Source organism: Sinocyclocheilus anshuiensis, unplaced genomic scaffold, assembly GCF_001515605.1.
Source record: "Sinocyclocheilus anshuiensis isolate Anshui unplaced genomic scaffold, SAMN03320099.WGS_v1.1 scaffold544, whole genome shotgun sequence".
Classification (NCBI taxonomy): Eukaryota; Metazoa; Chordata; class Actinopteri; order Cypriniformes; family Cyprinidae; genus Sinocyclocheilus; species Sinocyclocheilus anshuiensis.
Window position 1 is genome coordinate 1,952,547 of NW_015555763.1, and position 14,379 is coordinate 1,966,925.

The 14,379-nt window shown below is 37.7% G+C and overlaps 1 protein-coding gene across 1 annotated transcript in view; it reads right to left on the reverse strand.

The window, feature by feature from the left end:
- Nucleotides 1–1,684: 1,684 nt before the first annotated feature.
- The window catches only part of LOC107674077 (prospero homeobox protein 1-like), a 36,487-nt gene continuing 23,792 nt past the window's right edge, over nt 1,685–14,379 (reverse strand). Inside the window, exon 5 of the mRNA XM_016467936.1 lies at nt 1,685–5,801. Within this exon, the coding sequence (XP_016323422.1) occupies nt 5,616–5,801 (186 nt within the window). The 3' untranslated portion in view covers nt 1,685–5,615. The remainder of the gene's footprint in view (nt 5,802–14,379) is intronic.

Below are 14,379 nucleotides of genomic sequence, written 5' to 3' on the forward strand. Positions count from 1 at the left end.
TAATAACCAAATAATAACAGCGATCTTTCCTTTCTCTTTTCTGAGAGAGCATCATGGTAGCGACATTATTCTCGTGTTATCTCTTTAGGGAGGGGAGAGAAGAGGGGATGGTGGTAAAATTTTCAACAATGAATGGGCCAACACAAACACAGCTGTTTTATTGTTGTGCTGTTAAGATGTGCTTTTCAAAGGCGTGATGATGAAATCAAACAGAAGGGGAGCGGCGAGCGGCTCTGCTCGTCATTATGGCGTGGAGGGTGGCAGTGGAGGGGGAGCTGACCCCACCTCCTGTTCAGTGGAGCTGCTGGAGCGGTCCGGGCCCACTAAAGTGCCTCTTTGTATGAGACTATAAATTACAGCAGCGGCCGACCCGCTTCCCTCCACAACGCCGCACGAGCCACAATAGCACGAGCGCTGCCCTTTTCTCCCCACGCACACCTTTTTCCGCCCTTTTTCTTTGCAATTAAGATTGAATGTTGATGTGTGTCTTTGAAGCACTTTATTTATTTATTATCTCTGTTTCAGATTGTTAAAATTAATCTGGTTGAAATGACACGTTCTAGTGTTTTGTCAAAGACAACTTCATCAGGAAACGACGACAGGCCTGAATTAGATTTAAATAGGAAAAAAAAGACTATCTATCTATCTATCTATCTATCTATCTATATCTGATGTTGTCATGGCAATAATGTAAAAATTTGATATAACAAACACAGAAAAGGTTATGTTAACACATACTGTTAATGTGTGGTTGTACTTTTGAAACAGAATTGTATTACTGGCTGTACTATTTAACACTATTTCTATGTTATTCACTTCCATTGTAATCCAGATTTTCCTTTTTTTAAAGAAATAATTTTTTTCTGGTATTCAACAAGTTCTGCCAAATGAACTTAACTTGAACTCAAAATATTCAAAGCCCATAAAGCCCAAAACAGGGCTATATAAAGGCCTGTAAGAATATCTTCACATTTACATGCTGTCAGTTCTTCTGGCATCACAGGCAGCTCCAAATCTCCTTGGTTTTTCTCTGATTAACATGCTGATCTAAATGATGACAAATGGCAAAAGGAAACACCTGATCTAGGACTTAGTTTTTATTTTGCACAAGCTTGCATATATACTGCACATACATTCAGTTCCGAGGAGATGGAAGGCACACGAGGCACTTTGACTACTGTATTGTGTAGGTGGTAAAAGCAAAGGTAAAAGTCTGATTAAGTGAGGAAAAAAAATAGGAAAAAAAAGACTATCTATCTATCTATCTATATCTGATGTTGTCATGGCAATAATGTAAAAATTTGATATAACAAACACAGAAAAGGTTATGTTAACACATACTGTTAATGTGTGGTTGTACTTTTGAAACAGAATTGTATTACTGGCTGTACTATTTAACACTATTTCTATGTTATTCACTTCCATTGTAATCCAGATTTTCCTTTTTTTAAAGAAATAATTTTTTTCTGGTATTCAACAAGTTCTGCCAAATGAACTTAACTTGAACTCAAAATATTCAAAGCCCATAAAGCCCAAAACAGGGCTATATAAAGGCCTGTAAGAATATCTTCACATTTACATGCTGTCAGTTCTTCTGGCATCACAGGCAGCTCCAAATCTCCTTGGTTTTTCTCTGATTAACATGCTGATCTAAATGATGACAAATGGCAAAAGGAAACACCTGATCTAGGACTTAGTTTTTATTTTGCACAAGCTTGCATATATACTGCACATACATTCAGTTCCGAGGAGATGGAAGGCACACGAGGCACTTTGACTACTGTATTGTGTAGGTGGTAAAAGCAAAGGTAAAAGTCTGATTAAGTGTTTAGAAATAAAACTTCAGAACACACAATTTTTCACCTTCCAAACAAGATAGAAGTTTTGTTGTACATTTTTTCTCTTTTTCTTTCCTTTTGTTTTTTTTTTCAAGCCTATCTTATGACTACAGTGTCTGAAATTACAGTGGCTACCTGGACACAAGTGTCTGTTTATGTCTCTACAGAGTTAAGGAGCTTAGGAGGGCGTTTATATTGTCTCTATCTACCAAATAATATTACAATACATCCCCAGAAATATCAAAAATTGTACACCATCACCAAATAAATTATGATAAATTAAACCAATAAATTATGAAACTTCTGCATGACAAATTGACAACAAAATCCACAATGCTATCCCGTTAACAATGCATGTGTATCCTTCAAACGTATCAAAGGAAACTGTAACAGTTTCAGTTGGAATTACCATACTAGAATCAAAGAATTCTTTCATACAAAAAAAGCATAACAATGCTATTTACATCATATTGCTAAATCATAGAAAGGCAGTGTTTTCTCATTTTCGGTTTGTATTTACATACGTCAAAGCCTGTGAAATCATGTTTAAAACCCTTCAGGGAGCACACACCTCATAAATACAGCATCAAATCTACAAAGAGTCAGGAGTCTGGTACAACACATTGCATTCAGTACAAATAATTGTTCCCCTTCCCAGAAATATAATCATATACAAAGTTTCTTTCTTCCTTTTCTCTTTGTAACATCTTTCTTTGTAATAAAAAAACAGTCCCAAACTGAGTTTGGCAATTGATTTGTACAGATCACTACATGAGTTTATTTCCCCCCATTGCATGAAAACAAATAAAAAAATTCTTATGTCAAATGTAAATGCACAATAGTGTATCACAAGTGAGATGAATGTGTACATCATATCCAAACTTTGAATCAAGGTTATTCAGAGTTTTTTTTGTTTTTGTTTTTGTTTTGTTTTTCTATAGAGTGTCCTTAATGGAGTGCGAAATGTACACGGCTACATTTAGGATTTTCACAAAGCAACAAATGACCCTGTGTAACCACGCAAACAGATCCATCTCATATCAATACCAAATTAATGCAGAGCAATCGAGAACACCTTTGACGGGCAAACCTGAAGAGGTGGTGAGATGAAGGGGAGAAAACAGTCAACTGAGAGCCACTCGAAACATTTAAAACATCATAACATTTCTAAAAGTACTGTAGCAAGAAAAAAAATTGCGATGTTGAACATAACCTCCCTCTGGTTTGTCTTAAAGATACAGTGATAAATACAAATAAAAGTTCAAAAAGAGAAACAATAGATAAAAGAAAATAAACAGAAGTCCTTATGGGAACTAAAACTAATGTACTAACATGCGTGTATTTCACACACTCCCTGCAAACACGCACATGCACAGGTAAGCACGCACACACACTTATGCACATGTATTGCCTCTGTGCTACGTTAAATGGCTTAAAGTACATCAGATTCATGTGGAACAAAGCGCCATACTTGTTCTTCAAATGGGCTGTAAAAATTAGTTTTCTTGGACTTTGCAGAACCTTTTAATGAGGGCATTTTGTTTCAAAACAAGGAAAATATAACCCTCCATTTCAATTTGTGCTATTTTGTTCTATATTTTTAGATCACTTTCAGGATTTAGAAGTCAAATCATATTATTTCTGTTACATTTTATGTTATATAAATATATAAAAAAAAAGAAAAATAATTTGCTGGTGTAATTAACATTAGGCACAGGCAATTATCAGATTCATTAAATGTGTAAAATACACAATGCCTGTTTAGCTGAATATGAACAGCTGAATTCGACTAAGCACCGCTTTTTGCGCAAATTGAAATTTTTCAATGACACAACCTTCACCTTCACAATGACACAAAGCATCACTTTTAAATATATCAATATTGATAACAGAATTTCTTACAATTTGAAAATCTTTATTTATCACAATGCATGTAAAGGAGAACGCATGTCAGCACAGCCTTGCAAGAGACCTGAGAAAAGAACAGGGCCAAGCATCTCCCTTTTTAACTCCTAACTTTGTTCTGGGTTTGTTTTTCCTTCTCTTTACAATGCATAGTGAATAGCTTGGTGTTTTGTGCGTTGTCCGGGGGCTGTGGATGATGCCAGCCCTGGCGACAGAATGACAGCACCTCATGCTCTTTTGTGCCCATTAATCTAGAAGTCAGCAGGTTTTTTAAGGCATTGTGCTGACAATAATTGCCGGCCTGCGTTTCAATTCATCAGCTGGATTTGCCCAATGCAAACGGCACAGGCTTCCAGAGCAGATCACATGTCCAGCCCTTGCCCTCTATTGACGACTCTTATTTATGAACTAGGAAGGGATGCACAAAGAGTCTGAAGGCCCTATTTTCTTTTGTGGACACTGTTTTGATAAGAAACTGTGCTTTTTCTTCTCTAGGGTAGGCTAATCATTGTAATTGGTTACATTTGCGTGGATCTCTTAGTAGGCTTAGCTTCTAAAATTCAATCAAAGAACTTCAAATGATTCATAAAAATGTACAATTGAACTCAAACAAAGTCTCTGGCTAAGATGAAGTCTCACTACTGATAAACTGTACACTGCCATAGCATAATCAGATGATTGTGAATATTAAGCAAATCTGTACATTTCTAACAAATAAACTATGTGCAATCCTGTACGTAGAAAGAAGAAAAAAAAAGATTTTCTTTTGCTAATGTTCAAATAATTATTCTCAGCCAAAATCTACTGTGTAAACCAAACTTGAGAATCTAGCAAATTTACGGTCCAATTATAGAGGTGCTCCCAGCTAGCAGGTGGAGAAAATCAACAGCAACAATTCTCTTGTCTTGACATTGTACGGCATGTGTTTGTGTTTGTGAATTAGCGTGTATGCATGAGAGAGGTGTGTGTGTGTTTATGTGAGCAGTTGTGACAGTGTGCTTTTTATGAGCAAGAATGGTTTCTCAGTGGGAAGGCGTCCATTTTTTTTGTGCCGAACTGGCTTGCCCCAGGATAAAATGGCCATGTTGCTTAGTTACAAGAGAGGCTGCTCCGTGAAGGAAAAAAAAAAAACCTACGAGTAGGCCTCCCTCCCTAGAGCCAGTGCTATCAATGTGGACACAAAACACAAGAACATTGGACCCTAGCCAACATAGAAGAATGGCTAAACCAAAAAACAGTTAATACTGTTTCTTTTAAGAATAACATCAAATATATATATTATATTATATATATATGAATTTCCCACATAGAAAATGTATACCCCTCTTTATTTGTATTATTTTTTGTCCAAAGAATAATTTATTTTCTGTAGCATTGCCATGAGAAACAAGAATACCACATGTCAATTTTTTGTCTTTCTTTTCCTTTCTTCCTTTTTTGCAGCAAGCATTAATAACATTAATGGTAATAATTATATTAATCATAAATAATAATTACATCTATACAAGCTACAAATGCAAGTCTTATTCAGCAATAGTAAAACCATCACACATTGCAAACATCCGGGGATAAAACAAAGCCCTCAACAAAAATGACCAATAAAAGAGAGAAAATAAGGGTGTCAGTTCCATTTGTTAACCATTGCGTGGTAAACATAGTAATGCCCGTTTTAAAGGCAAGGAAAAAGGGGGTAAGGATTGAATACAATCAAAACAATCAAGAATTTTATAGACTTTCCCAAAAAGAAGCACACAAAAAAAAAAACAGCTAAGTCATTCAAAAGTAGCCGGGACTTAAAAACAGGAATGCTACCTCTTACTTTGTAAAGATTCAGGAAAAGAAGGGATGATACTCTGTAAGCAATTAAAATCACTACTCATGCAGAAGCTCCTGCAGACAATTGGGAGATTTAAAAATCTCTGGGACCTCACTGTCCAGCTTGCAGATGACCTTGTATATGGCCTTCTTCCAGGAAGGATCAACATCTTTGCCTGCCACAATGGCATTGAAAAACTCCCGTAACGTGATCTGTGCCACTTCCAGGAATCGCTCCGGAACCTGCTGATACACAAGGAGACAATGACATTAATAAACATATTAGGTTTCAATCCCAAGTCTCTGATTAAGAAAAGAAAAGCAAAAGAAAAAAGAAAAAGAGATAAGTAAAAAGGAACAAGAAAATATAATTCTGCACTGAGACCTTCAAGAGCCGAAAGACCCTTCTGGCAGAAACTGCGGAGAGAAGTGTTGGGCTGCCAAGTCTGAGAGGACATAGAGAACGGTCCCAAACATCGTCACTACACTAATTCCTCTTTGTTTTAGTTGCTGAAACACATTCTGGTGGTGCTGACTTAAATACCCGTGTGTAGTCTTTCAAATCTTTTATATTAGCTATCTTTCCTTTTTGTCAAACTGCAGCATTAGGGGACGTGAAAGTACTTAATTACATTTGAAAGGTCACAGTGAAAAAAGCAACAAGACATTTTTTTTTATCGAAACAGGTCAAACCATCACATAACAACACCTTACAGTCAATGTTTTGAATGTGGCAGAATTTGTGAGGTTGTAACCAAGAGGAACTTATTGGGTTAAACATTACCTGAGCTGTTCCTCTTTTAGAGTCTACTTCCTAGAGGGAGCGAAACAATCTGTTGACTTCCCTTTATTTGACACAAGATTGTTAGCAATGTCTCATAAAATGTCTTTTTGTCTCAATATGCTTCCACTTCTAGAAGGGGAAGGAGAAGATTCTGCCACTGACAGCAGTCCATAAAATACTAAATTCTGCTTTGCTTCTTATCAAGTTCCAGTGAAACTAGATTCTGTAATGACCATGTAACAAGCCAAAGTTGTAGCCTCTATCACAGGTGGAGGAATTCAAGGAAAGTTATCAGTAAACTTGGTGCTCTTGGACAAGGTCTGGACCTCTAACTGCAGTGTTTTCCCAAGCAAAGCAATCAGGTAGCATGTAGGGCACTACTGAGGAGTTTGTTCTCTGCAACCAGAACACATCCTCTCTGGCGTGAGGTTGTTGTTCGTGAGAGAGGGCCAAGACCGGGGGCGTACTGTAGACTGGCCCTGTGATCTCTTTAGCACCAGTGACAGTCCCTCTCCGCTAACACTGTAGAGATGATTAGCCAGGCAAAGAACTAAGTCACCTCCCCTACAGCTAGACAAGACACTTCCCAGACATGGTGCTTACTGCCACACACACTCACAAACACCCACACGCTCGAACACAGATGGGGAAGCAGGCGCAGGCACACAGAAACAGACACAAAGGTTGCATATGAGGACAAAAAACATAGTGCTGTCATATTAAAAGTGTTACTACAGGCCACAGAGAAAGCGCTAGCATTTGAGGGATGCAGTAGGAATGCTTAAATTGATAAAAAAAAATTCGGACATTTATTCACCATCATGTTATTCCAAACCTGTACGATCTTCTTTGGAACTTAAAAGATGCGTTTACTTTTTCTCCATACCCCTGTTGGGTTAGGTATGTTTTGAAGCATGGTAGCTGGTTTAAGCTGGTCCTTAGTTGGTCATGAGCTGGTCCTGAGCAGGAGCTAGTAAACCAGCTCAAACCAGCTACCATGCTTCAAAACATACCTAACCAGCATATGCAGTTTTTTCAACAGGGACAATAGAAGTCAGTGCGGTCTAATGGTGTTTTGGACCCCATTGACTTTCATTGTATGGACAAAAACAGTTGAAACATTCTTCAAAATATCTTCTTTTGTGTTCCACTCTCTGTTTTTGGTTGAAGTATCCATTTAAGATGCTTTTAAGGGTGTGAAAAGAGCCAGAGCAGTTTTTCCTCCAACCACCCCGAATCAATGCACTCACAACAAAGCTCATGACACCATCTAATATTCATCCTCCACTGCAAGGTTAAAGTTGCAGTCCTATAGTTGGTTTTATCAATGCAGCCCTCCCCCATGGATCGGGATCAGCGCTTAGTTTGGCATCAGTACTATCAATCAGACTCTGACTGCTCCTCAAAGGCCCTGCCAGGTGAGCAGTTGTCTGGACAAAGAATCTCATCCATGCGACTCACACCATCCCCAGCTCCCTTTTTTCCATTAAGTGTGTTAAATATACTGTCATCAAAGGCATACCCTTGTCTGAAAGGCCTTGATCGGTGTGGAAGATGTTTTCACTCTGCTGCCACAATCATAAGTGCTTGACTTTTGGTTGTGATGCAGTATTAAATTATAGCATGGCTATAAATACTGAACTTATAATGGCAGTTAAACTAGATGGTATGATTCACCGGAGTGTAGTTGATGGCTTGATTGGGTTTATATGCTGTAACGTGCCCCAGCCTTTTATGATGTGTTCCGGTGTTAGGGAGTAAATAGCTAAAAGTAGCGACGTTGCTAACTGAATAGTGTAAAATAATATCATAGCTTTTCCAGTAACAATCTAGTGTTTTCAACAAGTAGCCCTATCTCAAATTGCATTGGGAAGTCTGATTCATTTTAGTGAATTTGTTCATTCTGGCAAATAATTTTAATGACCTGGTTAAAATGATTAATCGATCCATTTGAATCATTACTCAATTTTGTTCTTGGAATTGTCTCTTTCAAATAGCATTGTGATGGTTCATTTAGATAAATCATTTTGTTGATAATTAATTTTTGTGTTGTTTAGTTTTATATGTTTAGTGTAAATGTATGTGTATTAAAGATTGTTTTCAATAATAATTCATATATAATTTATTATATATTATCAATAAATTACATTATTTAGATATATCAACCTCTTATATAGCTTTAATGTAGCTACTTTTCCACCTTGTAGTGTAACGTACTATGTTTTCTTACAGGCAGCTTGACTGTAGTTGAACTGCTTTCAATTACAAGTAGCTTACAACAGTTTCAAAGTATCTCTTCAACACTGCTGTGTCTGAAGTCTGTCCGTCTCAAAAGGGTGACATTTTTGTACAGTGCTGTACAGTAATTTCTCCCCTCCTTCACTCTTTCTCCTGGGGCAAGATCATAGGAAGGGAGGGGGGAGAGAAGAGAAGAGGAGATTAAAAAAAAAAAATCCTGCCCAAGTGCTTTTGGCCAGAGCTCTGTCTCCTTCTACTTCTCCCTCCCCGAGGGGCACAGCCTTCAGGGGTCATTTGTTTGATTATGCTGACTGTCCCCAGCCTCGGCAGTACACAATAAAGGCCTGACATAGCAGCCTGCTTGCCTTCTGTGTCCTGCAGATACTCATCACGAGTGTCAGGACATACCAAGGTTAGTGGTCACTGGGACGGCGCTCATAGGCGAAGGGCTTGCCAAACGCACTTGGCTGATGAATGAATGTCACATGGAATGGAGGGGGTGAGAAAGAAAAAGAGAAGAGAGGTGGTGGTGGTGGTGGGGGGGATTACAAAGGTTATAGATAAACAACCTCCCCAACACCCCAACTCACAACATACCCTCTCCCCTATTTTTTTTTTCACGCTTTTATAAGTCTTCCACCCCCTCAGACAATGGCCAGCAGCTTTCTGGAAAAACAACAGAATAATTGCACACAGGAAGAAAGAAAAAAGTGATAAAGGTGCCTTTCTCAAATTTGTGTGGTCTCAGAAGGGAGTCTGTCTCTTTTGGATGCTACCATAGTCCCTTAAAGGCAAGTCAGTCTGCTCGGCAGCCATCTTGGTAATGCCTTTGGCTAGCTATATGGCTGAATTTTTTAAATCTGTTTGTCAAGACTACGTTTCAATAAAATATTTAGATCCAACAATAAAAAAGCTTAAATCAACCAAAAAAGCTACACATTATTTGATGTCCATGCAAATCCTACTGTACAAAAGGAAATACCTAAATTTAGTGCAGCATAATGGCATAGATTTTCCAGAAGCAAGCTAGAGTTTTCAACAAGTTGTGGTGTAGCTTGACACAATGCACTTTACAAGCATGTCTCTCTTGAAAATCATTAGGAAGTCTGAATCATTTTAGAGATTTAGTTCAATTGGATGATTAATTTGAATGAACTGGTTAAAATGATTCATTAATTATTTTAAATCATTGCTCTGTTTCGTTAATGGAAATGTTTCTAAGCAGTCTGATTCATTTTAGCAAGTTGGTTCATTTGGATGATTCATTTTAGTGAACTGGCTCAAAAAAATGATTAACTGATTTAGTTTAATCATCTCTCGGTTTCATTAAGCTACTTTTTTTTTAATGCACATGCAAGTCCTAAACTTGATTGGCTCTTTTAATTGAAATGCAGGACTCCCATTGATCCTCTTTAAAATGTCTCTGATACACCACTGTATGAAGCAGGTGTGCACACCTGTTTAGTGTTAATGTGAAGATTTTATAGCTAATAGATTTGTTTTTATCATTTGTGAGAGAGATATGTTCACATCAAATCTGATTACTTTGCGTAGCCACTGACGCTAATGTGGGGTAAAGCCCAGGAGTGCTGCATTGCTAAGAATATTCCTGTGAGGAATTTCTCCAACTCATTTTTTTTTTTTACCATATAAGGGCAGTAAAATGCTGACTAGGGAAGAAGACAATGTCAAGGAGAAAAGGGGATTGGTATTTTGGATCCTCTTGACTGCTTGCCTTGGAAAGAGAGAGAGAGAGAGAGACAGAGGAAAAGAGAGAGAGAGAGAGAGAGAGAGAGGGAGAGGGAGTGTTATTCTTGTCACAAACCCTTTTGTCTGCATCTGCTGACTGCTTGCCCATAGCCAGCAGCATGCTTTAACTGTTTTGTCACCTCCTCGCCTCACATGGATCAGCTGTTGTTCTTTTGTTACGGCTATTGTGTAGGCTAAGCCTCTAAGGCCGCTCTGCTGTGCAGTAAACACAGCTGAATCGCACGGCAGACAATTCCACATCAATATTTCATATGCCCTCTTTAGGACTCCTGATTCAGTCAAGTTGAGAGGAAAAATACGCCGGGCACGGTTTAAATGGCCCACAGAGCCCTCAGAGAAAATTAATACTAATAAAGAAAACACTACGTGTGTCAGTAGCCGCCGTGTTTTGTGCACGCTGTCACGCTGTGTTTCGCTTCTTGGCTGTAGATGATGTGAAAGTGTGAAAAGCGTAAGTGATTACTCAATTACTTCCAGCAGTTCCAAGTTCCGATTTTCTTTGCTATACGTTGTAATAGGTCATATTAATATACTAATATCCCTGAAACAACATTAAGCGTTAAAGGAAACTTCTGGGTTCAGTGTTCAAGTTAAGCTCAGTTGACAGCATTTGTGGCATAATGTTGATGCCACAAAAAATAATGTCGACTTAATGCAGAAATCTGGGTTACAGTGAGGAGCTTAGTATGTAAGTGAATGGGGCCAATGCAAATAGGAAAATACTCATTGTTCCAATGATATAGCCACAAAATGTAAACAATATGAGTGTTATTGAGATTTTAGTGTGAAAAAATGGCTTGGTAACCATTTATGTGTAAAGTTATATGCAATTTTATAACCTCATTGCCTTGTCAACGCAATGTCATATACTCTAAAACCCTAAACTGAAAATTACACAAGTGACAAATACACAAGGTAACAGAAATGCTTTTGTAAAATTACTAGCTTCATATTTCTGCTTTCATATCCTCCAAAAAATTATCCCATTCACTTCTATTATAACTGTCTCATCGTAACCTTGATTTTTGCTTTTTTTTAAGAAAAGGAGGGACAAATTATGCCACAAATTCTGTCAATTAAGCTAAATTTGTATTGAAAAATGATTATTGCGTGATTTTATTTGCTGAGTATCATTATAAGACTAGCTGGCAAACTGGTTCCTGCCCCCCAGCTTGATCAGTTTTCTGGCAGCACTGCATCCTCAGCGCTGTTGTTGCCAAGGATGAGAGGACACAGGACCGTCTTATGAAAAGAGGGATATTATATCACGCCTCCACTGAGAAACACAAGACAAGAGGTGAAAGATGGGCGGGGGGGGGGACATGTAGAGCAGTCATGATCAGCAGCCCCGGTACTTCAACCAGCATTCATTCACCCCACTGCGTGTGCACTTGGGCCTTCTATACAAACTGCCCCCGAATCGACTCTGTTGGGTAAATATTGATTGAGGAGAGACTTACCTCCTGATAACTACCATACAAATCAAGGACTGTGTGGGGAGGGGAAGGAGGGCTGAGCGAATACGTGTGTGGGAAATGTCATAGATGAGTACCGCAGATGAAGACACAGTCTGTGAAACTTTTGTATCTCAAAAAGCCACAGCGTGGGGAACTGAAAGCCCAGGCCCACTCTCTGTCCTGCTAAGAGTTTCTTCTTGGGAAGAAAGTCCTGGTTTCCTCACCAGAGTTAATCATTAAAGGGGAAGAGTCTACTTTCCATTTCATTGCGGCTCCTGTTTGATATTGCCTCTGTTTGGAGCTGGTGTATCTCACTACTTGTATTTGCTCAAGCCAAGCTGTCCAGTCAAAGGTGATAAATTCACCTGCCAGCCAGTAAGATTTTTCAGAGATTGTTGAAGAGAAAAATGCTGTGTCACAAGTCTAAAACATTTAGTTTCAATGCTAATGATGCAACATTAATATTAATGAAATTAAGTCAATATCTAATCTAATGATGATACAGCACACATAATAATATTAAAAAACAACCATTTAAATAACTATTTTTTCCCACTAATTTATATTCTAAGAGCAGCATGTTGCTCACATTTCATACTTCATCATTATCACCATTTCCCTATCTCAAACTTTAATCTGAGAAGTGAACACTTCCCTTTCACTACTGGTAAGGATCCTCAATTTTTTTTTAAGTTGTTTATATGTGTGTGTGTGTGTGTGTGTATATATATATATATATAAATAAATAATTTTTAAAAGGCATGTATTGAAGTACAAAATAAAGACCTTTTTAAATAAATATAACATCTAAATAACGCAGACTATTTCAGGAGGTTGAGTTTTTTTTTTTTTTTTTTTAAGGAGATAATGGATTGACAGAGAAAACAATAATATTAAAAAACAACCATTTAAATAACTATTTTTTCCCACTAATTTATATTCTAAGAGCAGCATGTTGCTCACATTTCATACTTCATCATTATCACCATTTCCCTATCTCAAACTTTAATCTGAGAAGTGAACACTTCCCTTTCACTACTGGTAAGGATCCTCAATTTTTTTTTAAGTTGTTTATATGTGTGTGTGTGTGTGTGTGTATATATATATATATATAAATAAATAATTTTTAAAAGGCATGTATTGAAGTACAAAATAAAGACCTTTTTAAATAAATATAACATCTAAATAACGCAGACTATTTCAGGAGGTTGAGTTTTTTTTTTTTTTTTTTTAAGGAGATAATGGATTGACAGAGCAAACAAGTCTCAAGGCCAGGGGGCTGAAAGCATAAGAGTCCACCCCACTTGCCTCCCACCCACTCGCTCTCAGTTTCTCTCTATCACTGCTTGTCCGGGAGCTCGACTGAACTTCAAAAGAACAACATCCCGCTGAACGTGAAACGTTACACTGAACGCTGGACGTTCAGCTCCAGCTAATCAATAGCACATAGAAAACAAAACCTTGCAGTTTGATAAACTCTTGGCTGGAGTGTCAATCAGGCAAACAGATTGCATGTTTCCCTCTCTGATAAAGATTCTTTCAAAACCCACTGTGATGCAACTGAGCTCCACAAACTGTCCCGACAACCTTGAAGCAGGCCTAGGTTCTCACTGCAAATGCTGGACAAACATACGCATGCTGCTGCTGATTCTGCATTGGCCTTGATGAAAACTATTTTTCATACTTAAGACAACTTTGAGTAAGCACCATATGCTCATTTCTCAAGGCACATAGTGAGTGTGTGCGTGAGTGGATATATTTGCGCTCACCTTTAAATAAGGTCATTCGCTGGTTAGTCTTTTTTTGTTTCACAGAAGATGAAACAAGCATTATAAAAGGAATTGTTCAGCCAAAAAAAAAAAAGAAAAGAAAACTGCCAATATTTATTTGCCTTTTTTTCTTGAAACACAAAAGGAGAACATTTTAAGAATAAGCTTATAAGATAGTACCACGAACAAATCTTTTGGGACAGATCTTTTCAGTGTAAAGTTGATTCAATGCACAAAAACAAAATAATTAGTTCACAAATCGCACTGGTCTGGTTCTCCAAATTAATTGGTTATTCTGTGAATAACGACATAATTTTGTTCTGTTTGTCACACAAAGTTGTCAGATGCATTTTGAAGACTTGAAATATAGTGGCGAGATTGTATGCACACTTTTATGATATCTTTTTGAAGCTTGAATGCATTGCGATTTCATTGAAAAAGAAGGACCAGTAAATCTATCGCTTTGTGTTTCATGGTGGAAAGAAAGTCGATCAGCTTTGGAATAAGAGTGAGTTATAATTAGTTTTCATTTTTGGTTGAACTATTCCTTTAATGAAGAATGATTATTATGCTAAATCTGATTCGCCATATGAGCAAGATGTCCTTTGGCCCTTCTATATCATTGCATTTACTAAAGCAAACAATGCCACAATGACATGTGCACTGCAAATTCAGGGGCACTAGGTCTCTGACCTAGAGGAGGGTCTGGGTTCAAACCTGCTTGGGCTAAAGGTTATGAAGTCATTTGTCTCAAATTGCAGTTGAACCCCATGAAAGAAGAGAGTGTTTGAGGGAGGGAAAGA